General features: G+C 45.9%; 3 protein-coding genes across 3 annotated transcripts in view; 1 reads left to right on the plus strand and 2 right to left on the minus strand.

Moving 5' to 3' along the window:
• Window positions 1–13,376: 13,376 nt before the first annotated feature.
• On the minus strand, window positions 13,377–18,048 carry LOC130384222 (zinc finger protein 235-like). The gene is made up of 6 exons (XM_056592330.1): window positions 17,938–18,048; window positions 17,174–17,297; window positions 15,738–16,219; window positions 15,092–15,284; window positions 13,831–14,406; window positions 13,377–13,387 (listed from the first exon to the last, which is right to left on the minus strand). The coding sequence occupies exons 1-6, from the start codon at window positions 17,938–17,940 to the stop codon at window positions 13,377–13,379; spliced, it is 1,389 nt and encodes a 462-aa protein (XP_056448305.1). The 5' UTR covers window positions 17,941–18,048.
• A 674-nt stretch (window positions 18,049–18,722) lies between these two features.
• mrps12 (mitochondrial ribosomal protein S12) lies at window positions 18,723–21,468 on the minus strand. The gene is made up of 3 exons (XM_056593033.1): window positions 21,300–21,468; window positions 20,886–20,936; window positions 18,723–19,987 (listed from the first exon to the last, which is right to left on the minus strand). Exons 2-3 carry the CDS (start codon window positions 20,929–20,931, stop codon window positions 19,563–19,565), a joined length of 471 nt encoding a protein of 156 aa, XP_056449008.1. The 5' UTR covers window positions 20,932–20,936; window positions 21,300–21,468; the 3' UTR covers window positions 18,723–19,562.
• Window positions 21,469–22,015: 547 nt separating this feature from the next.
• The window catches only part of zgc:153896 (uncharacterized protein LOC569930 homolog), a 4,872-nt gene continuing 4,008 nt past the window's right edge, over window positions 22,016–22,879 (plus strand). Inside the window, exon 1 of the mRNA XM_056593032.1 lies at window positions 22,016–22,519. Within this exon, the coding sequence (XP_056449007.1) occupies window positions 22,276–22,519 (244 nt within the window). The 5' untranslated portion in view covers window positions 22,016–22,275. The remainder of the gene's footprint in view (window positions 22,520–22,879) is intronic.

A 22,879-nucleotide genomic window follows, 5' to 3' on the forward strand; every position in this document is an offset into this window, starting at 1 on the left:
TTACCACTGACCCTAGATCACCTGGTTACCACTGACCTTAGATCACCTGGTTACCACTGACCCCAGATCACCTAGTTACCACCAACCCTTACCCATCATCACCTAGGCTCTTTGATTGCACTAAGCGAGGTCAGCGTGTAGGTGCAGGTCCTTTTGTGCGTCAGGCCGGCTGAGTACTGACCGTGTGGGCGTGGCTCTGGTCCTCAGCTGTGTGTGTGACCGCCCTGAGCTGGCTCCGGCCCGCGGCCCTGCAGGGCGCCCTGGCCGCCGCGCTCTACCTCCTCCAGGTATTAAACATCATCAACCATGGAGCATATTATACACACACCGACACACACCGACACACGCGCGCGCGTACGCACGCACACGCGCGCACACACAGTCACACACACAGACAAACACTGACACACACGTACAAAGACACACACATACACAGACACACACCCACACAAACAAACACAAACACACACACACACATACACACTCACACATACATACATATATACAACAAAACTCTTACTAATATTATATAGATTGATGGAATCTTGTCTACAGTAACGACTAACGATGGGAGTGCTGCGCTAAAGGGTCTTATCTGACCCCCTGATGCTGATTAGCTGTTACAAGCCTTCTGTCACAAGCCTTCTGTTACAAGCCTTCTGTTACAAGCCTCCTGTTACAAGCCTTCTGTTACAAGCCTTCTGTCACAAGCCTTCTGTTACAAGCCTTCTGTTACAAGCCTCCTGTTACAAGCCTTCTGTTACAAGCCTTCTGTCACAAGCCTTCTGTCACAAGCCCTCTGTCACAAGCCTTCTGTTACAAGCCAGACAGACGGACGGACGGACGGACGGACGGACGGACGGACGGATAGATGGACACTTGATTCATCCCCTTGGGGAAATCCAGGTATCCATTAGCTCACGAAGTCGGTCAACAGACGGTACAACAGACACACAACAAAATGGACAGACAGTAAAAGCCAATCAAACAACTCGTTAAAAACTCTGCAATATTGCACATAATTGAAATGTCACCTAGAATGTAGCGGGAGGTAGGCGTTAGCCGGAGGTAGGCGTTAGCCGGAGGAAGGCGTTAGCCGGAGGAAGGCGTTAGCCGGAGGTAGGCGTTAGCCGGAGGAAGGCGTTAGCCGGAGGTAGGCGTTAGCCGGAGGTAGGCGTTAGCCGGAGGAAGGCGTTGGTTAGCCGGAGGTAGGCGTTAGCCGGAGGAAGGCGTTAGCCGGAGGTAGGCGTTAGCCGGAGGTAGGCGTTAGCCGGAGGAAGGCGTTAGCCGGAGGAAGGCGTTAGCCGGAGGTAGGCGTTAGCCGGAGGAAGGCGTTAGCCGGAGGTAGGCGTTAGCCGGAGGTAGGCGTTAGCCGGAGGTAGGCGTTAGCCGGAGGAAGGCGTTAGCCGGAGGTAGGCGTTAGCCGGAGGAAGGCGTTAGCCGGAGGAAGGCGTTAGCCGGAGGAAGGCGTTAGCCGGCGCGTTGGCCTTGGTTCCCCCCTGAGTGTCCCCGTGCCTCTGGCCAGGCGTTGGCGTCCGGGTCCCAGGGCGCCCTCAACAGCCTGGCGTACGGCTGGACGCGCTCCCGGTTCCGCGAGGCCGGGCCGAGGCGGTCGGAGCTGCAGGACGCCACCACCCAGACGCCCCTCCTCCGCGCCCAGAGGCCCGTGTACCGCACGCTGGGGCCGGAGAGAGGGGCCCCCCCCGGCCCGCCCCGGGGCCGGAGCCCCAGCCCACACACCTGAGACCGGAGCCCCAGCCCACACACCTGAGACCGGACCCCACGACCCACCCCGGGTCCCCAGAGTCCACCAGGACCCTAACACCCGCCCGGACCCACCAGGACCCCAGAGTCCACCAGGACCTCAGGTCCTGGTGGAATCTGGGGTCCTAGTGGGCTCATTCAGGTAGAGCCTGTTCTTCTCCTCTGGTCTGTGTCCGGGGTGGACCCAGGTCTGGGTCTGAGGTGGACCCAGGTCCGGGTCTGAGGTGGACCCAGGTCCGGGTCTGAGGTGGACCCAGGTCTGTGTCCGGGGTGGACCCAGGTCCGGGTCTGAGGTGGACCCAGGTCCGGGTCTGAGGTGGACCCAGGTCCGGGTCTGAGGTGGACCCAGGTCTGTGTCCGGGGTGGACCCAGGTCCGGGTCTGAGGTGGACCCAGGTCCGGGTCTGAGGTGGACCCAGGTCCGGGTCTGAGGTGGACCCAGGTCTGTGTCCGGGGTGGACCCAGGTCTGGGTCTGAGGTGGACCCAGGTCCGGGTCTGAGGTGGACCCAGGTCCGGGTCTGAGGTGGACCCAGGTCCGGGTCTGGTGGACCCAGGTCCGGGTCTGGTGGACCCAGGTCCAGGTCTGGTGGACCCAGGTCCGGGTCCGGGTTGGACCCAGGTCCGGGTCTGAGGTGGACCCAGGTCTGTGTCCGGGGTGGACCCAGACCTTGGTCCGGGCACGCAGTCCTGTTCTTGATTGTGTAACAATGTAAACACGGTGGCTGGAAGCCGCATGGTAGCACGCGTCCCAGCGTCCCTGGTCCTTTGTCTGATTCCCACAATGACGTTCGTGGCTGAGATCCAAGGCTGAGGGATTCTGGGGGACCGAGAAATTGACCAATCGCATGGAAACACAAAGAAACCTGTCAACACTGCGCCCAGTGAGGTCATGTGACCTTCAGCATCCGAGTTAACCCGACCGCACACACATAGACACCCCCCCCCCCCATAGAGACACACACACTCAGACAAACACACAAACACACACACATACACACAAACACACTCACACGAACACACACAAACACTCTCACAAACACTCTCACACACAAACACACATGCCCATAACTCATTATGATTGGTTCTGGGCTGGCCCTGGCCCTATCACACGCACAGCAGAGGGCCGAGGTCCCGCCCATTGGGCCTCGGCTGTCAATCAGTCAATCAGTCACGTCACTAACTGACAGAAAAATGGAGAAGAAACGTAAAGGAGGCGCGGAGAATCTCTCTCTCCCTCTCTCCCTCTCCCTCTCTCCCTCTCTCCCTCTCTCTCTCTCTCTCTCTCTCTCTCTCTCTCTCTCTCTCTCTCTCTCTCTCTCTCTCTCTCTCTCTCTCTCTCTCTCATACTTTAGGGTGCCACTTTGACTTACTGTGTTATCATTTGTTGTGTATTAGTTAGTGTAGGCCTTAATAATACATATATTTTGTATTCTTCCTGTTGTTCTGTGTTCTTGCATAGTGGGATGCCATGGCCAAAAATGCCAAACCCATTTTTCATAGTTGAACCTTTCAGCACAATGATTTAGCGCAGTAACAGTGTGACGGAGATATATATCTGACACGTTACTGTTTTCTCTGAACTGAACTGTATAGGAGCGTAGGAATGTTAATGGTAGCCACAGTGGCGGATCTTCCATTAGGCAAACCTAGGCACGTGCCTAGGGCCCCAACCAAAAAAAAAAAAAAAAAAAACTGAAAAAAAAAATGTATATATCTGAAACTGATTTTACTGCGGAGAGTTGAGTGGCAGTGCACTATGGGTTTATTTCGATTCTAAGAGTATTGGGATGGTTATTTGTTTTGTGTACGTGTTTCAAAAATGAGGGCCCCATGTCTATATTTTGCCTAGGGCCCCAAAATGGCTAGATCCGCCCCTGGGTAGCCGTAGCCATGGTGATTGGTCAGTAATTCATTGTTTGTTCATTGTCTAATTATTTGTCATTATACTGACAATTTTGTGTTTGGAACTGTAACAGCCGTTCTCATGCGAGACGTTCTAAAACAAAGTTTTGATTCAGCTAAGTCACCGTGTATTTACATTACTCCAGTGCTCTCCAGGCATTACAAAATGGCGGGGTATCCCAACAACAAATCCCATGATGCACTCTGATGTACAAGCCCCATGGAGCCTTTGGTTATTCTCTGAAGCTGCCTATAGATGTTGGGAGAACTCAAAGAAAGAACTAAACCAACACGATTTATGAATGCATTAATTTATTTGAATCTGGTTGAGTGAAATAATGGTGATTTGTTGAATGTTGATTTTGCTGGTGAAGACGTTTCACTCGTTTCACTCCCGAAAGGGAGTCATCATCCGAGTAGACGCGTGGTGACAGTTATTGAAGAGCAGACAGTATTTGGAGCCCCCATCTGCATCGAAGTCAGCGACAGTCTTCTTCCCCTTGAAATTGTTCTTTTTAATAGTCTAGACAACAAATACATAAATAAGGATGTGAGGCTACAACATTACGTGTCTAGTGATAAGGCCTGGTTAGGAGCTGCTCATTGAAACCTTCACCGATAAGTTCAGCCGTGAATAAAAAGCTGCTTGTTGACACTGACCTTCCAGTCGGAGCTCATGTGTGTCACGTCCACCACCACGGTCTGAGAACTGTTCCCAAAACCATTTCCTTTATGGATCAACCCCCTCGACCCGTCCTCTAACGTCACCCTGAAGAGGGGGAACACCACAAGATTCAGTGCATCACACTCTGCTCTCCTCCTAAAGCCCCCGTAGGTCTGAAACAAGCCCACCCTCCAGGCCAGAGGGAAACCAGTCCTGTTGGCCTGGCAGTGGGGGTCCACCTCCATTATCAGGCAGTTCACCTCATAAACAAAGCCTTGAGCTGTGATTACTATCAGTGTCAAATATTCAGCCCCCAGTACAAATATGACAAACTGATTATGAGTGAATTATTCCCTTTTCCCTGTGGCAGTAAACTCTAAAAAAATAAATCAAAATCATTTCATCAGCATTGAAAGCCAGCTCTCTCGCAAAATGGCTTTTTACAAACGCCCAACTTGTGATGTAGATAAGTGACTTTAACTCAAAAGCTGGGCGCGATGGCTTCTCCTGTTGAGCTCCCAACTGGAGAGGAGACATTAGATGAGCCAAGAAAGATAGAAACTGGGAATTGGAAAAAATCACCAGTGAGTTGAGATGCAATCAGAGAGGACAGGGACAATTGTTTCCATACTCAGACAGTTGTGTGCCCACCCATTCCTCTGAATGTGCTGCAGACAGTGGATGGCCAGAGGTGAAGAGAACAGTCTACAGAAATACAGAAGTGAACAGTTGACAGCGTTTAAGGGCCAATGACAAGTAAGAAATATATATAAAAAATTAAGGGAATTAATTCATAATACGTGAAGAACAAAATCATAAAATTCTGAGTATGATGTCAGAACATTTAGAGAAAAACATTGAATGATAAATTATAAGAACAAACAGGACATCACAGGAGAAAACAGGTTATCTTCTTAGTCCCGATTGTCGCCAACCGCCAAACTCTACCAGCAACTTTAAAATTTGTTCTGGTAATTTTTGTTTTTATCAGTGTTAGATATTTGCATGGTAATGCAAACTGACACTGAAAACGGTACAATCACTGTAGATACGAATGAGCCACTAAGCTAAAACAGGCTTTTCAACTTTGTTAATAGACATGCTAGACGTTAGCCCACTTGATATTGAAGGGACATTGTTAGCTAACTAACTATTAACGTTACCAAGTAAATTTATAATTACTAAGTTACTAAGAATTAATGTTTAATAATTTATCCCTTTAAAGAACACTCAAATAAAAGTATCCACAAATAAAAGAGTACATTTATAGTTGGATTTAAAAGTGGTTTAAAACTACCACGATGCATTTAATCCCAGTTTACTAAATCAAATCATAGTGGGGTTTTCAACACTCTTTTAAAAGAACATTCAAATTATCCCTTTGTTTAGTTGTTTTCCTTATTTATTTCCTTATTCATTTCCTTTACGCTATTTTGCACACTACTATAACAAATACAAGCCTTTTATCTAAAGCTCACATACTTAGTCATAGATATCTGTAATTCAGTCAAACTGAATTACAGATAGGCCTATCTCTAACTATGGAAAACGCTGAGTGCTCGTATGACATCTCTGTGGATTCAAAGTCAATGCAAAGTCAATGCAAAGATGCGAAAAGGGTCATAAAACTTCATAAATGCTGGTCACTCACTGACATGCCTGCAAGGATCATAGTGTGTTTTGATTCTCATAAATTGAATATATTTTAATGCATTCTTAGTGCATTATGATGGTTGTTATTATGCATTTTAATGTGATTTATGATACTATTTGCTTTTGGAAAATACAAAACATTACAAGCTGGTTATAAGTCAATATAAGTGGTCATTGCTTGCTTTTAGTAAAGTGAAAGTAGCACACATTAAATGTATGCAATGTATATAGAATTAATGTTTTTTTTAATGGGATAAAACAAAGTGTACTCCAACTTGACAAAACTTTTTTAGGATTTTAATAACCAACTCATTATATAGACTCAATCAACTTCAATTATAGATAACTGAAACAAATTCTTCTTTCCCTGTAGCTTTATATAGCGGGTATGAACGGGCAGTAACCTGAGTTCTGGTTAGGTCCTCCAATTTGACAAAACTGAAAGATTAACTTTTACATTCTGCTGATTTTGAATGTTGACTGATAATTTACATTCCAAATCTCAAGACAATAATTCACTCAATTCAAAAATACCTGAAACTGTTTGTACCTTAGATGTGAATGTTTGAACACAACATTTTGATAAACTAAAGGGACTACTTCAAATAGAACTTGGTAAATCTGAACTTTCAACCTTCAGCTTGTAAGGGAGGAAGAGTCTTGTTAATCCAAGAGAAGTCTTCATTCACAGGGAAGGGGTGAAGAGTAGAAGCTCGTCATATTTCATAGTTTTGATCTTTTCTTTTACGTCCGTGGTTCTCGCTGAGCGACATCCGTCGACGATGGCCAGCTGCTCCACCTCTCGTTCCAGGGAGGCCTTCTGGAGCTGCCATGTTTAGCTCAGCAGTTGCAGACCTCCTGCTGGCGCTCCAGCCCATTACCAACGGAGTCAGTGTAAAATAACCTTTATCACTTTAAACATTTCTTGCGGTACAACCTTGGCAGAGTCGGACCAGCCTGGTGGAGAAACGGAAAAAGGCTGCTGAGATGTTTCTAAACCAGCAGGCCAGTCCTTAAAAGTGTACTGGCTGGAATAGTTGACATAATCGCTATCTCACTTGTAAGATATTACCTGTATCCCAACCTGTAGCCCCCTTCCGTCTTAATGTGTTAGTCTGTGGTTTGTGTTGTCTCTCATTGTTCCCATTGAGGCTCGAAGTTTAGCTATAACTGGTGGGCTACCTCACAACTGGGCCGACACAACACAACGCGCAATGTAAAAAAACGAAAAACCCAGCAGATAATTGGTCATACAGAGGCAAGCATAATCAGCCTGAACAGATGTCCTCATAGAGCATTTGACTCAGTAAACACTGAAGAATGGCTATGGCATGTCCGAACAAATTACTCAAATTTCCTACAGCTCCTTTAAGCAAAGGAGCAAGTGCACCTTGCGTAGGGTACCTGCTAAATCATTCAGATGATGATGACCGGCCCTGTACTTCTCAACCCACCGTAGTCTCCAGTTGATGGTGATAGGATACACTAACACAACTATAACATATCTACAGACACTGAAACCTATCTGCAGACTCTCATCTGCCATCAACATCAACGCTCCAAGAACATTAGAAACCACAGACCCTCATTTTTGATATCATAAAGCGTTGAATGATACACATCCCTCTGCATCACATTTCAAACATATTTCAGTTCCAAAACACCACAGCCCTCTCTGCTGATGGTTCATGGAATCAGATTGAGATTATATATATAGTTATAGATATCAAGCCGTCTACAGGGGCCGGTAAAGGACTCTGAGAATCACATTCTGCTCATTCATGTAAGGTATGGTGGCTTGATGTGGTACGGGGTTGTTGTGGGGTGTTTGGGTTCTTCTGTTAAGTATGTTCACTTCATTATTCGACTGTACTCAGTGTTCTGCGGACCCTCTGAATGTAGGGACAACCACTCCTTATTGCTCATCATGCTTGGGACAGATCCTGTAATAAATGTAATAAGCTTATAGCCAGTTGTACAAAGCCAAGTTCTCACATTAGAGGTTGAGCCTAGTTTAGGAAAGTTTAGAAATAGATATGGTCGTTAAGAGATTAGCATTCGTTTTGCTGTTTTATTATTTTGTAAATGTACCTGCAAGAAACTTCACCACATGCAGGGATAAAGGTTTCTCTGTCCCCCCCCACTAACTTCGAGACGTGAAGATGAGTAAATCTGGGAAATGTTCTTTAATATTAATGTTTCTTCAGGTGTAATTGTACTATGTGCACCGATGTGATTGGCTGATGCAGGTAGGCGGGTCCACAACCAACCGTATAAGATCGGCTCGTCTTCATCTGAACGATGCATGTTGGAGAAGTAAGACCAAAGACAAGATGTTTTCTGTTCAACCTTTGATCGTTGCCGCTCTTCTGACACAGTTGGTCCTTGATGTGGGGTCATGTTCAACGGGTAAGTACTTTTAGTTAGTGGTCGGTTTAAATATCTGTAAATGTCGTTTTTAAAAAGCTATAAACGTCCAAGAAAGTAGGCCTACTAAACTATTCTAGGAATCAGATCCAGACTGAAATAATATGGAAGGATAATAATGTATTCAACAAAGCCATGCTATAAAATACTTGGTATAACCTGCTCAGATATGGACAGCTCTTACACACTGTTCAGTTGTTTATGTTCATATTTTATTTTGAGTTGCTTGTCTCATATTATAAGATATGCTAAAGAAGGTTGATTTGTAAGAATGGAGGTGGACATACACCCCTACAAAGTTCAACCCAATATTTATGTTATTGTTTTGCTCCTGCAGGCAAACCCTCTAAAAGCAACTTGACTAAAAAAGACTACCCAAAACTGTATGCAGCAAAGGTTGTTAAAGCTGCGGTTGTGAACAAACCGCTGGATAACGTGGCATTTAAATTCGGATGGATCAGCCACTCCGGAGTCGTGTGAGTCCCTGTTCTTATATATAAAACCTTTTACCATTCAAAACGGTGACAAAGGGAACAAATCCCTCATAATTATAATATGTGATACTGATAGTCATAACAGCATCTAGGCTTTGTTTATGAGGTGAATGGGCTGATAATGGAGGGGGACTCCCTCTGTCAGGCCAACAGGAACGGTTGGCCTTTAGCCTGCAGAGTGGGCTTGATGCAGACCTACAGTGGCTTTAGGGGGAGAGCGATGCCCTGAATCTTGTTTTGCTTTCCCTCTTCAGGGTGACGTTGGACATTGAAGGAGGAAAAAGGGTGTTGATCCATAAGACAGACTGTGGAGCCGTACTGGAGGACCTAGAAGTTATGGAAGGTGTGGATTGGGAGGTCAGTAACAACAAGCAGCTTTTAATTCATGGCTAAACGTATGGGTTACGGTTCAATGTGCAGCTCTTTACTAGGCCTGATCATTAAACATGGGTTTATAGAAAATACATGCCTGATGCATAAAATAACATGAATTCTTTGTTGTCTAGACAATCTCCGAAAAGGAATGTTTTAAGGGAACAACTGTTGATCAACTCCTGGAGGCTGGGGGGAAAAACTACAATCTCTTCATCGACAACTGTCACCAATTTAAAAATCAGGTTCTCAAGAGCGTAAAGCGAACCATGGAGAAGAAGTAAAACCTACTCATCAAACGTTTTCATGTATAGATGAATATACTTATGACTTCACACCAACAGAGTCCATCGAATATCGAATATCAGATAAGAAAAATAAAAAAATACATTCATTAATCGTGTTTGTTTCATTTTTGTAAAATCCTAAATAAACATAATATACATAATAACATAAAACATAATAACATAACCTAGGCTAATCAAAACGTTTTTGCATGAGAAACGCTTTGGCAGTTCCAAACCAACAATGCCGCCATAATGACGAATAATAATTTACAGCCAACATAAGCAGGACCTGAACCTATGTCCCCAGCTCATAATCAATAGGTCCCAGCAGTGCACCACCGAGACGCTTAGTGATGGTGGATGGATTTGATGTTTAATATTGTATTTAATGTTGTATTTCTGCCCCACTCCCCCATGCTGTGAGAATTATCAGAGTTGTTATGAGAACTGTCAGTGTGTTCTCGCGGGAAATTTGTCTTGCCTCTCCCATTGCTTCTTGAACGATCAGAGATGTCGTGGGAACTGTTTTCTCCTGACACACACACACACACACACACACACACACACACACACACACACACACACATGGATGGACACAAACACAGACACAGACACACACACAGAAATGAACCTGTAGGTGCCCTCAGTATCATCCAACACAAAAAAAATAGATAGAAAATAAGGGTTTTATAGAATAATAGTGCTAGGGGTCAAAATGACCCCAACAACACTCATGTGTACAAAATGTGTACAGGACTTTTTTTGGGGGGGGGTTTGCCATGTTAACCCCATTGAGTTTGGAAAAGTCATAAAAAAATCGAGTTGAAAAAAGTATGTTAACCATGTTTTTAGAGACTGTTAACATTGAATCGGGTCAAATTGACCCCTTACATAACAGGGAAGAAAAACACTAAAAGTATGCAAGAACAACCCCAAATGTTGTCAAATTAATGATTGGTTTAACGGGTCAAGTTTAATTGGTCTAGTACTTCAACTTGACACAACATTTTATGATGGACATTTACATTCCACTGATAAGTTGACCCAAAAAGCTCAAAACAATAATTCACTTGAATTATGAATAATTGATCTGAAACCGTTTATATCTTAGCTGTGTATATTTGAATGCAACATCTTGATAGACAAAAGTGACTCCTTAAAAAAATTACTTGGTAAGTCTAAACTTTCAACCTTTAGCAGATAAGGGGGGAAGAGTCTTGTTGATCCAAGAGATGTGTTCATTCACAGGGAAGTGGTGAAGAGTAGTAGCTCGTCATATTATCGTTTTGTTATATTTTATCTCAATGGTCCTTGCTGAGCGACGTCTCTAAACCATGAGCATATATTCTGCAGCACCAACAACCACTCCTTATTGCTCATCTATGTTTGGAACAGATCCTTTAATAACTGTACTAAGCTCATAGCCAGTTGTACAAAGCCCAATTCTCACATTAGAGGTTTAGCCTAGTTTAAGAAAGTTTAGAAATAGATGGTCGTTTACAGATTTGAATATTCATTTCATTCATTCATTTTGTTTTTGTTTTGTGAATGTACCTGCACGAAACTTCACCACGTGCAGGGAAAAAGGTTTCTCTGTCCCCCCCCCTCCCTGACTTTGAGCCATGAAGTTAAGTTAAGATGGAAAATGTTCTTTAATATTAAATGTTTCTTCAGGTACAGTTGTACTATGTGAACTGATGTGATTGGCTGATGCAGGTATAGGCGGGTCCACAACTGACCGTATAAGATCGACTCTTCTTCATCTGAACGATGCGTGTTGGAGAAGTAGACCAAAGACGAGATGTTTTCTGTTCAACCTTTGATCGTTGCCACTCTTCTGACACAGTTGGTCCTTGTTGTGAAGTCTGACGGTATGGTTAGATGCTTTTATTTAGTTGTCTGTACTTTAAATATATGTTAATCAGATCCAGACACAAATAATATGGAAGGGTTATAATGTGTTCAACAAAGCCATGTAATAAAATACTTGGTATAACCTGCTCATATATGGACAGCTCTTACATACTGTTCAGTTGTTTATGTTCACATTATATTTTGAGTTATTTGTCTTCAAGTAGGCCTAGATGCGATATGCTTAAGAACGTTGATCTGTAAGAATATAGGCCGACAACCACCCCTATGAAGTTCAACTAAATATTGATGTCATTGTTTTGGTCGTGCACTGTGCCTCCGACAACATCGATCCCCAAGAAAACCAACAACTGTTTAACGAGAAGGTTGTTGAGGCTGTGCTGATGAAGAAACCGCACGCACTCATCTCTCATCTCCATCTCAGGAGTAGTGTGAGTCCCCCTTATTATATTTAAACCTTCTACCAGTAGACTACTCATGGCAAACACATCATGGCAAAACAGTGGAAGAAGGGAACAAATCACTCAATCAATCATATCCAGGCTTTGTTTACGAGGTGAAAGGACTGGTGATGGCGCTGGACTCCCACTGCCAGGCCAACAGGAAAGGTTGGCCTTTAGCCTGCAGAGTGGGCTTGACGCAGACCTACGGTGTCTTGAGAGCAGAGTGTGATGCGCTGCATCTTGTTGTGTTCCTCCTCTTCAGGGTGACATTGAAGGGCAGCAGGAAGTTGTGGATCAATAAGTTACCAGGTCAAGAGACCATGGTGGAGGACGCAGCTAAAATGGGAACTGATTGGACGGTTAGTAAAAAAAAGCAGCTTTTTATTCAGGGCTTAACGTATCGGTGAAGGTTCAATGTGCAGCTCTTTACTAGGCTTGTGCATTCAACATAGACTTATGGATAATACATGCCTAATACATACAATAATATGAATTGTTTGTTATCTAGGTAGAGAAATCAAGAAATTGTCAGGTGGATGTAACTGTGGCTGATTTTGTGAACGCTTCGGTCACCGGATACAATGACATCCTCCAAAAATGTCCTAAGAAGTCATTACTCAGTTTGACAAAAACCAGCAAGCAGAAGTAATAAGAGTTCAAACGTTTTCATGGGTAGATGAAAATATTCATGATTTCACACCACGAGAGTCCATCGGGTATCACGGAAGAAAAATTAAAAAATACATACATGAATCGTGTTGTTTCATTTTTTCGGACATTTATGTACAGATTTACAAGGTGAAACTCATATTATATAGATTCAATGCACCCGAAGGGAAATATTTCAAGGCTTTATTTATATTAATAATCCTGATATGAAATGTTTGTACCGTTTCGTCTCGGATGTTTGTATGGTTGTAATCGTGATGTGTAACTTTGTGACGATAAGCAGGTTATGTGAGCTTAGCATGTGATGCTCAATGACATACGATCAAATAAAAAAAGCATCAGTATAAAAAATACATTTATTTATCAGAGTTTTAACTGTGCCCCAATGAACAAGACAATTGAATATCTCAACACGTTAGCAGGTATATGAAGCCATACAAGCATTCCACAGAGGTACATAGCGTCATTGGTCACAGCAAACATACATTTGACAAACATGTAATATCAATTATTATGATAAACTCTTCCTTGGTATTAGTGATTTCCATCTCCTTGGTTGTCATATCGGCTGCCAGACCGCTTCCAAACGTATTATCAACGACCATTCTGTAACCGTAATCATCCACAAAACCTTCAAGTCTCCAAAGACTTCCTCAGACTCCTCGTTAGCAGCTGGGATTCTTTGTGTGCAGAGAGAGCCTTCGGAGGTCTGTTTCCCCGGTCTGTTCCACGACACCACGAGCAAGGCACTAGATGAACCCATCTGCTGCCGGGGTAACCTTGCCTCTGTTTGGGGGAAGGTCAGGACAAATATGAAAGAGGAACGATGTTACTCACATTCTACAACACGCCCCGGGAAGAGTGTCCTGAGGAGCTCCGGGTAACCCCTCATTCATTGGTCGTCTAAACTGTGATCGACTGGGGATCGGTCGTGTGCAGGTCATGGAGTGACCCCTAGCTGCTCTACAGGGCAGAGTTCACACTCCCCCCTCCTCCTCCTGTTCTCCCCTGCAGCCTTCCTCCTCCTCCACCTCCCCTCTCCTCACCTCCCCTCTCCTCTCCTCCCCCACCCCACTCCTCCTCCTCCTCCCCTCCCCCCTCCTCTCCTCCCCCACCCCACGCCTCCTCCTCCACCTCCTCCCCCCCTCCCCTCTCCTCTCCTCCCCCACCCCACTCCTCCTCCTCCACCTCCTCCCCCTGCCTCTCCTCCTCCCCTCCCCTCTCCTCTCCTCCCCCACCCCACGCCTCCTCCTCGTCCCCGGCCCCCCCTGGCCTCTCCCCGCCCCCCCCCGGCTCCCCCTGGTGCCTCTTCAGGTGCTTGCGGTACACGCGGGCCCCGCTCAGGTTCTTCTGGCAGGTGTGGCAGTAGTAGGGCCGCGCCGAGGAGTGCGTCCCCACGTGGTAGTTGAGCTCCAGCGGCCGGCTGAAGCTCTTGCTGCAGACGGGGCAGGGGAAGCGCACGCCCGTGTGCACCAGCTGGTGGCCCTTCAGCGAGCTCCGCTGCTTGAAGCTCTTGTGGCAGACGGCGCACTGGAAGGGCCGGGTGTCGGCGTGCAGCCGCTGGTGGCGGCGCAGGGCGCTGGAGAAGGTGAAGCTCCGCCCACACAGCGGGCAGGTGTAGGGCCTCTCGCCCGTGTGGATGCGCAGGTGCTCCGTCATGTGCACGTGCTGGACGAAGCTCTTGCGGCACACGGGGCACTGGAAGGGCCGCTCGCCGGAGTGGACGCGCAGGTGCTTCTGCAGCGCTGAGGCCTTGAGGCAGTCCCGCCCGCACACCGGGCAGCCGTGGCGGGGCTTGGGACCGGCCCGCTCCGCCGCCGCCGCCGCCGCCGCCGCCCGCACGTCCCGCTCCTTCTGGGCTGGGGCACAGACACGGCACCAGGGTGAACAGACTGACGGCCGTGCACGCGTGGCTAAGGAGGAGCTGGTCAGCTGAGGAGGTGACAGGCATGCTGGACCCAGAACCACGCCTTGTGTTGGGTCAGCAGGCCTGTCTTAACGCTGGTTCCTGTTCAACTTACAGCCCTCACCCTATTGGGCCACGTTGCCCCCCATCATGGTATGGGGCTGGGCGATTCATCGAAGTTTGATTTCGATTTTAGCTTCAAACTATCAGGAAAATAACACAATCGAGTTTTTCGATTTTGTTATTATTATTATTATTTTGTTAATGTTTTATAGAAAGGGCAGAACAGCCGGATGCATATCATTTTAGATTGGAACATTTTCTTTTTGACCATTTTTTGACCAGTTCTCAGTTACAAAAATCTGAAATACATGTTTTAAATAAATAAAACATGTATTTCTAAAAAATATATACATGTTTTTTTTGATTAAAAAATAATAAATACATTATTTCTTATTCAAAAATAATCGTTTGAATAATCGTGATTTCAATATTGACCAAAATAATCGTGATTATGATTTTTCCCATATTCGAGCAGCCCTAGTTCTGAAACGCAGCCCTGCTCCCGATAGACATGAAGGTCCACTGACCAGGTTGGGGTCGGAGCGTTAGTGTGGACGCTCTGAACCGGCCCTCACCGGTTCTGGACGGAGACTTCCAGTACTCCTCCTCGCCGTCGGAGTTGATCAAACCGCCGACGTCTTCCTCGCCGCGATCCGCCGCCTTGTCCTCTTCGTCCTCTGGGCGGCCGGCGGGGTCACCGCGGTTACCAGCAGACGGCTTGGTGCTGAGGTCACGGGGTTCTGAGGCGTCTGGTTGGCTGACTGGTTCCTGTAGGGGAGGAGGGAGGGGTTATATTTCGTCATCAATACCAACACTTCAATTCATTGATAGAGTTCATTGATAGATCAATGAGCTGCCAGCGACTCAAGAAGACGACGCTGAATCATCTGAAGTGTGTGTGTGTGGATGATGGCTGGTATAAGCAGCCTCACCTGGCCTGAGTCAGTCTGATTGGACGTTGGGCCAGGTGAGGCTGCACACATGTCGTCACCACACACACACACACACTCTGCACGTCTTTCAATTAACCGGCTTCAACATCAGCACCCCTGGCTCCTCTGTCTGGAGGAGCCCAATAAAAGGGTTAGTGAGGCGGCGTGAAGCATCGGCCTCCACAGAGTGTGATGGATTTATGACGACCCCATCGCCAGTAGAATCCTTGAGATCTTCCGTGAGAGGAGGACCCTGAAGCCCGGTGTGGACCACGTGGTTCTGCCTCACCTGAGTGCTGCCGTGTCCCGGCGGGCCGGTCCGGCCCGGGCCGTGGCTCTTCAGGTGCTCCCGTAGCAGGCACGGCCGGCGGAAGCTCCTGGAGCAGACGGTGCAGGGGTGGGGTCTCTGGGTGGGGCGGGCCCCCAGGAGGGGGGCCTTCAAGCTGGAGGAGGAGGAGGAGGAGGAGGAGGAGGAGGAGGAGGAAGAGGCCTTGTGGTTGGCCTCCAGGCTGGAGGAGGAGGAGCCCTTGTGGTTGGTCTCCAGGCTGGAGGAGGAGGAGGAGGAGGAGGCCTTGTGGTTGGTCTCCAGGCTGGAGGAGGAGGAGGAGAATGAGAAGGTCTTGTGGCTGGCCTTGTGATGAGCCTCCAGGCTGGAGGAGGAGATGAAGGCCTTGTAGCACAGGGAGCAGCAGAAGATGCTCTCACTGGCGAGGGTCCTGGAGAGGTCCCGGAGCCGGGGCGAGCGCTTCCTCAGGACGGCCGCCGTCTCATCTGATCACACGTCACCACATGACACACGTCACCATACGTCACGACACAGGTCACACGTCACCACAGGTCACACGTCACCACAGGTCACACGTCACCATATGACACGACACACGACACCACATGTCACACGTCATCACATGTCACACATCATCACACGTCACCATACGTCACGTCAAACGTCACATCGTCACACGTAATGCATCAACTGTGACGTCAGTTTTGCGAATAAGCGAATTGCTTTGAGTGCTACGTGATAGCAACAAGAGGTGGGCCAACATGCAGTCTGACGGCAGAGTTTTCTCTCTGCAGCGAGAGTTGGAATGGTTTCAGCTGTCCTGAGCTCATTTGAGCTCGTTCTTCCATCGGGGAGCGAGGACAGCAGACAGTGGCGATCTTGTTGAGCTGTCACGTCATGTTGACATGGTGACAGCGTTTACTTTTATCATCGTGACTCACAGGTCATGATAGACAACAAAAGTGCTGTACTTCCTAGTTTATAAAAACACGCATCAGAATCAGAATCAGAACACAAGATTTCTAGAAATATTTAAATAATGGTTGTTTATAACAGTTACATCGAGGTAATAATAAGTGAGTCTCCACATGACGGGTGTTGATAATATTACAGTTGCTGATGTGAACAAAATGCAGTATCTATATAAGCAATATGCATGTCTGGGCTTACTCAGCCTATTAGAAGACACTTTGATCCAAAGTGACTTGCAGACGGTCAGTAAGGACATATTGCTCAAGGATCCTACAGATGAATGGCTTCAAACCCGGAACCCATATACTGGGAGTTGAATATGCTCGCACCAAGCTAGCTGAAACACTACATTGTGCTGCCATGTATCTTTGTGCGTCTTTATAATGAAGCATTCTTAAACTAAACTAAAACAAAGGGTTCATCTCTGGCGCTGGCGGTTTGGTCTGAGGGTAGGAATACAGGCTCACCAGGCTGAACAGGACCCCGCTCCGGTCGGTCAGAGAACAACAGGACACCACAGTCCTGCTGGTCCTCAGCCCCCTCTCCGGCCCCCGGCTCCAGCACTCTCTTCCTGCGACCAGCCGACCCCGCCTGCTCGGACACGGGGGAAGAACTGAGATGAGCAGTGGAACTGCCGCGTCTAAAACATCGGACAAATCTCCTCCACACGTAGAAGCAGTGTTCATATGCTTTTCAATGGTAGACAATTTGACACCAGCTCAAAGCAATGGGGTGTCGTCACATGACTAACCCTCTATAAGCAGGATTCACCTGATTAATGAACAGGAGTAAACTGTCAAATGTGGCGAAAATGCTCCAACTAATTGATTGACAGCTTCCACCATAACAACGTTTATCTTAGTTCTGCTCATAGGGTCAGTGGCTCCTTAATGGACGACGGATGACTGTAACCATAACAATATGCTATTCTACTGTACATGCTACAATTCAAAGTGTTTATTGTCATATGCACAAATGAGACGTTCTCAGTTGTGCAATGAAATTCTTCCTGTTTCCACAGACTGAATGTCAAGAGTTCTCTTGGCATTTTAGATTTGGATTACATGCTACTATACTGTACATGCTACTCTACTATGCTACTATACTGTGCATGCTGCTCTACTCTTCTTGCTACTCGGTCTGGATTCTCAGGTCAAACTGATATTTCTCGGAGGTAGACGTTGGGGTCGCGATGTAAAGTGTACATTAGTGTGGTTGTCATTCATGTTACCATGGTAGCAGCTCTGGGTGACTTCAGATGTCTCTCCTGTCAGACGCACATCAGCTGGATTTGTTTTTAGCATTAGCATTAGCATAAGTGCAACTGTGCAACCAGGAAATACATCCGACGGGCAAACGAGGCTGCGTCTGCTTGAGAGCCTTTAAATCATTAAGATCTATAGATATGTTAATGTATATTTTAATCAACCACAGCGTTTCAATGAAAAGTGGTTAAATTATATGCTAAAACTGAAACTACGGACACATGTCCAAATCAAGCATAATTATGAAACAGAATTGAATGTTAAAACTAATTTACCAAGAAATCAAAGATCCTTGATTGCCCAATTAAGAATGGGAATCCTTCCCCTGGCACTTGAGTTCGGCAGATTAAAAAATATCCCAGAGGAACAGAGACTTTGTGATTTACTTTTTTTTTTAAGTGGAGAATGAATCTCGGTTTTTTTTTATACTGTCCCTTCTATGATGAACGAAGAGTACATTTTGTAAATTAACTTTGTGCCCTGAAATATTTTGGAGTAATGATGTCAGGATAGAATGTTTGATTACCTTTAATGTTTATAAGTTAGATTATTGTGTTAAAGCCTGGATGAAACGTCAGGATGGTTTATACCGTTAATGTTAGTATTGTAGCATCCTCTTTTGATTATTGGTCTATGTTTTATAATGGTGTCTTGTAAGCCCTTGTGGGCTGGGCATGCTAATAATAAAAAACAATAAATATAAATATAATAAAAATATGATTCAAATTCATACATATCGTGGAAACAATTTTACGATAAGGTCAAATGGGCAATTTCTAATTAGAATAGCTGGTTTTGTCCTTTACAGAGTTGGTCTTTAGTCTGATAGATGGCTATTTCCAGACATGAATGTGTTTCTTTATTTTGCTTATTAATGCCACACAGGCATTGTTTGTTGTCTCATCACAAGGTTTGCTTTAGTGAACGTGTTATATCGAGAAACCCTTCCCAGCTGCACAGCTGTCTGCTTGAGAAACCCGTCTCTAGGCCTTAAAGTGTGACTTTTTACATCATCTTCCTTGACTTATATTTGCACCTACAAAAATAAATCCTCAATGCCTTAGTTTCTATCCGGGACCGTTCATGGCCTTCCCTGATCCGCCTGCAGGTGGCGCTGGAACCCAGTGACGCTTTGACGGCCTCACCACATCCTCAATAGGACTGATGCATCGACAACTTTTAAAGCACCAATTATTATTATTATTTCTTTGTAGTGATAAAGAAGCTCTATTGTGTAACCTCTCTTTGCCTACGCCTTATTTAGTTGTGATTTTACTTGTGTTTCTTTGCCAATCTACAAGTGCATTATGCTTGAAAGGCTATAAAAAAATAAAAGAAACAGAAGCATACATGTCCTAATATAGGAGGGGACTCCATCAAGCTCAGTCCAATCAACGTCCACGACAGATTTATTAAAACATCTGTGACAGTGTCCGACCTCTCTCTCTCACACACACACACACACACACACACACACACACACACACACACACACACACACACACACACACACACACACACACACACACACACACACACACACACACACACACACACACACACACACACACACTAAACAACAGGCCCTTCCCTACTGCTTCTTCTTGACCACGTGGGCGCAGTCGTACTTCCCGCGCACCACGGTCAGCTTGACCCCCGGCAGGTCCTGGGTGCGCCCCCCCTGCACCAGCACCACGTTGTGCTCCTGGAGGTTGTGCCCCTCCCCAGGGATGAAGACCACCGCCTCCTTCCCGTTGGACAGACGCACGCGGGCGCACTTCCTGTTGGCCGAGTTGGGCTTCTTGGGCTTGCGGATCATGGTCTTCAGGATGACCGCCTTCAGCTGCGGCCGGCCGAACGTGGCCCCCAGCGTCTTGGGCGGGGGGGAGGGCTTCCCCTTACGGTGCATCTGGTTGAGGGTGGCCATGGCCCGGGACAGCAGGGGGGCGGTCCAGGTGGGGGCGGCGGCCATGGTCCGGGACAGCAGGGGGGTCCATGAGGGCGCCGACCAGGACGCTAGACAGAGAGACGGGCGGCGTTGTGTTAGAGCGCTACTGCTGGGTTCATGGAGCAGGTTAAACGAATTTCGATCTCGGTTTTAGCGTCAAACAATCAAAAAACTAATATAATCGAAGAGCTGGATACAAATCTGTGCATTATTTTAGATTTCAACATTTTTTTTTTTACCATTTTGTGCATTTTTTTTTTTTTTAAAAGGCACAATTTCAAAGTTCTCAGTTACGAAGAGTTTTTGGGAGAGACATGCTGAATAAATACATCACGTTCTCAAACTCAAAAATAATATTTTGAATAATCGTGATTTCAATATTGTCCAAAATAATTGGGATTATGATTTTTTTCCATAATCAAGCAGCCCTATTAGCCGTTTTGAAATTTTGACTCTTCTGACATCACAAGTGGGAGTGTCAACCTAGATGTATGACGGATAGATGAGCAATGTTTGCTACAGTCCACATCTAACAACCTCTTGTGATGGGTTAGTAGCGGCTAGTCACACTCACACCTGGTGGTCTAATATGTCACCTTTAAGATACAACCATATGTCCTTCTGTATCAGCTAAATAACTGCCATCAAATGTTCTATTGAAAATAAATAGTGATTTATCAAGAATTGTGCAGCCCTATTTCAAAGTTGAAGGATGGGCGAGTCCTTACAATTCAAACTCGAATTGAGGACGAAAAGCAACCATCAGAGGTCACCGCTAATAATTGTTAGACAGGGTCGTGTGTCACACTGTATATACCTACTGTATTTAAATATTATATAAACCCCCAACAAGATATTATTATTATCCATAAATTATTATAGGCCTATATCAAGTGGAAACAACACTAATCTGTAGTGTATTTAATATCATTATAAAATTGTGCGTTGTGGTGCAGATCGACTTGCCTTGTAATAACGACGACAGCATCGGCCTCAGACTCCACGACGCCATCAGTCCTGCAGAGAGAAACACACAATGAACACCTCGACCCATGGTGCCAGGACCTCTAATAATCCACATGCATGGTACAGACACCGGGGCTGTAGTAGATCATCTTAACATGTTTAACTATTGAATCAGGTTCAAATTCATCCATATGCAATGTGAAGTCTAGAAACCTGCGACGTGTGTGACGTAAGCCGTCATACCTGCTCCTAATGAAGGCTTCAGAAAAGAGGTTCCCTCTACTACATCTAATCCTGCATGTCTCACTATTTAACTTATTTAATCCAAGGTTACTTGTGTGTCACTAGTGTGTCCACAACACCAGCGATGCAGGAGCTGTCAAAGCCCGCACGTTCATCAGAGCATTACGGTACCTTTCTGTTCAGAGTCCGCAGCGTCCCACTCCGACCACTAACATGAAGGATGCACAGGAACCGGCTTGATAAGGGGCTTATTTACTTCTGATCTGAAGAAGACTTTACATGCTGCTCCGCGAGGGTCATGTGAGACACACACACAAACACAGAGTACTTCTGGGTCAGAGAGAAGTAGAGGATTAAACGCCGACACTGCCGCCCTCAGGACAGAACCAGCCACTGCAGTTAGAGCTCATGACAGGATTACCACCCTAATTAGAGTTTATTACTAGCTTATTATTATCTTCGTGTGTTTCAGTATGCATACATATGTTGTGGATAACTAAATTTAACATAAACTCATAAACCAGACAAACAGAAAATTCAGTCAAATCAGATAGTAGGTAATCAGGACTAATTATATGGCATTTTGCATGGATCTAACTGTGTTGAATATCATTTCATCTATGGAGGAACAACGTCATAATGGCAAGGGTAGGGATACTTAATAATATATAAATCAATCACTTACTGCGATTATTTTGATTTTCAATTAAAAGGAGTCTGAATCCAGAAATGTAGTACCATCAACTCATTAATCCCACTATAAAAGTGTTCCGGTGATCAAACCAACATTCACATTGACTTGTTGGAAACCACTTATTACGAGGACATGATTATGATGATAAAAACACACAAACAAACCTGTTCCTGGAGTTGGAGGCCTTTTTTATTTTCAATAGGCTGGTCAATAAATATATTGTAAAACTATTACCACATTTTATTACCAACTATTACCACAGACGATAACTGGAGACAGTCCTCCTGACCTCGGGTTCGCATGCAAACCGTTCAGACCTTTCTGATAACAGCCCGATAAAAGCAGATATCCTCCTCCTGTCCAAGGTCTTGTCCTTGAATATAACCGTTCAGCAGGCGATTACCTCCAAGATCCATTCCCTGGACCGCGGGCTCCGGGTCGCCACACAACGACATGCTGTCCCACCTGCTGCTGCTGATCGCGACCGCGGCCATCGTCGCGGGGAGCCCCGCGGCGAGCCGGGCGAAGACCCACAACAAGCTGCTGATGATCTCCTTCGACGGGTTCCGCTGGGACTACGACCAGGACGTGGACACGCCGAACTTCGACCAGCTGGTGCGGGATGGCGTGAAGGCCAAGTACATCTCCCCTCCCGCGATCACCATGACCTCCCCGTCCCACTTCACCACCGTCACCGGTAGGACTGACCGCTTGACCCCTGGTCCCCTGGCCTGGACCACCAACGCCTCATAGGCTACAGCTTAACCATTTTATTAACCTCCAGCCTATTTTTAATCGTCTAATTTGTCTAATTAATGTGCTTGGCGTTTGAGTTGTGTTTGGTGCATGTAAAAATGACTAATATGTGCTTGTAAGTTTCTCATGTTTAATTTGATATGACTATTTCTACATAATAAGGGCAGTGTTGTAGCCTTTTACTGCCCGTCCTCCCAAATCTGGGGAACCTCGATTTTAAGAGGTTAAAGGTTCTTCGAAATAAAACTATGTGGGGATGGAAAGGGTCAAAACAGTTTGGAGGCAATGGACCTTTCTTCTT

This window comes from Gadus chalcogrammus, chromosome 6, assembly GCF_026213295.1.
Source record: "Gadus chalcogrammus isolate NIFS_2021 chromosome 6, NIFS_Gcha_1.0, whole genome shotgun sequence".
Lineage (NCBI taxonomy): Eukaryota > Metazoa > Chordata > Actinopteri > Gadiformes > Gadidae > Gadus > Gadus chalcogrammus.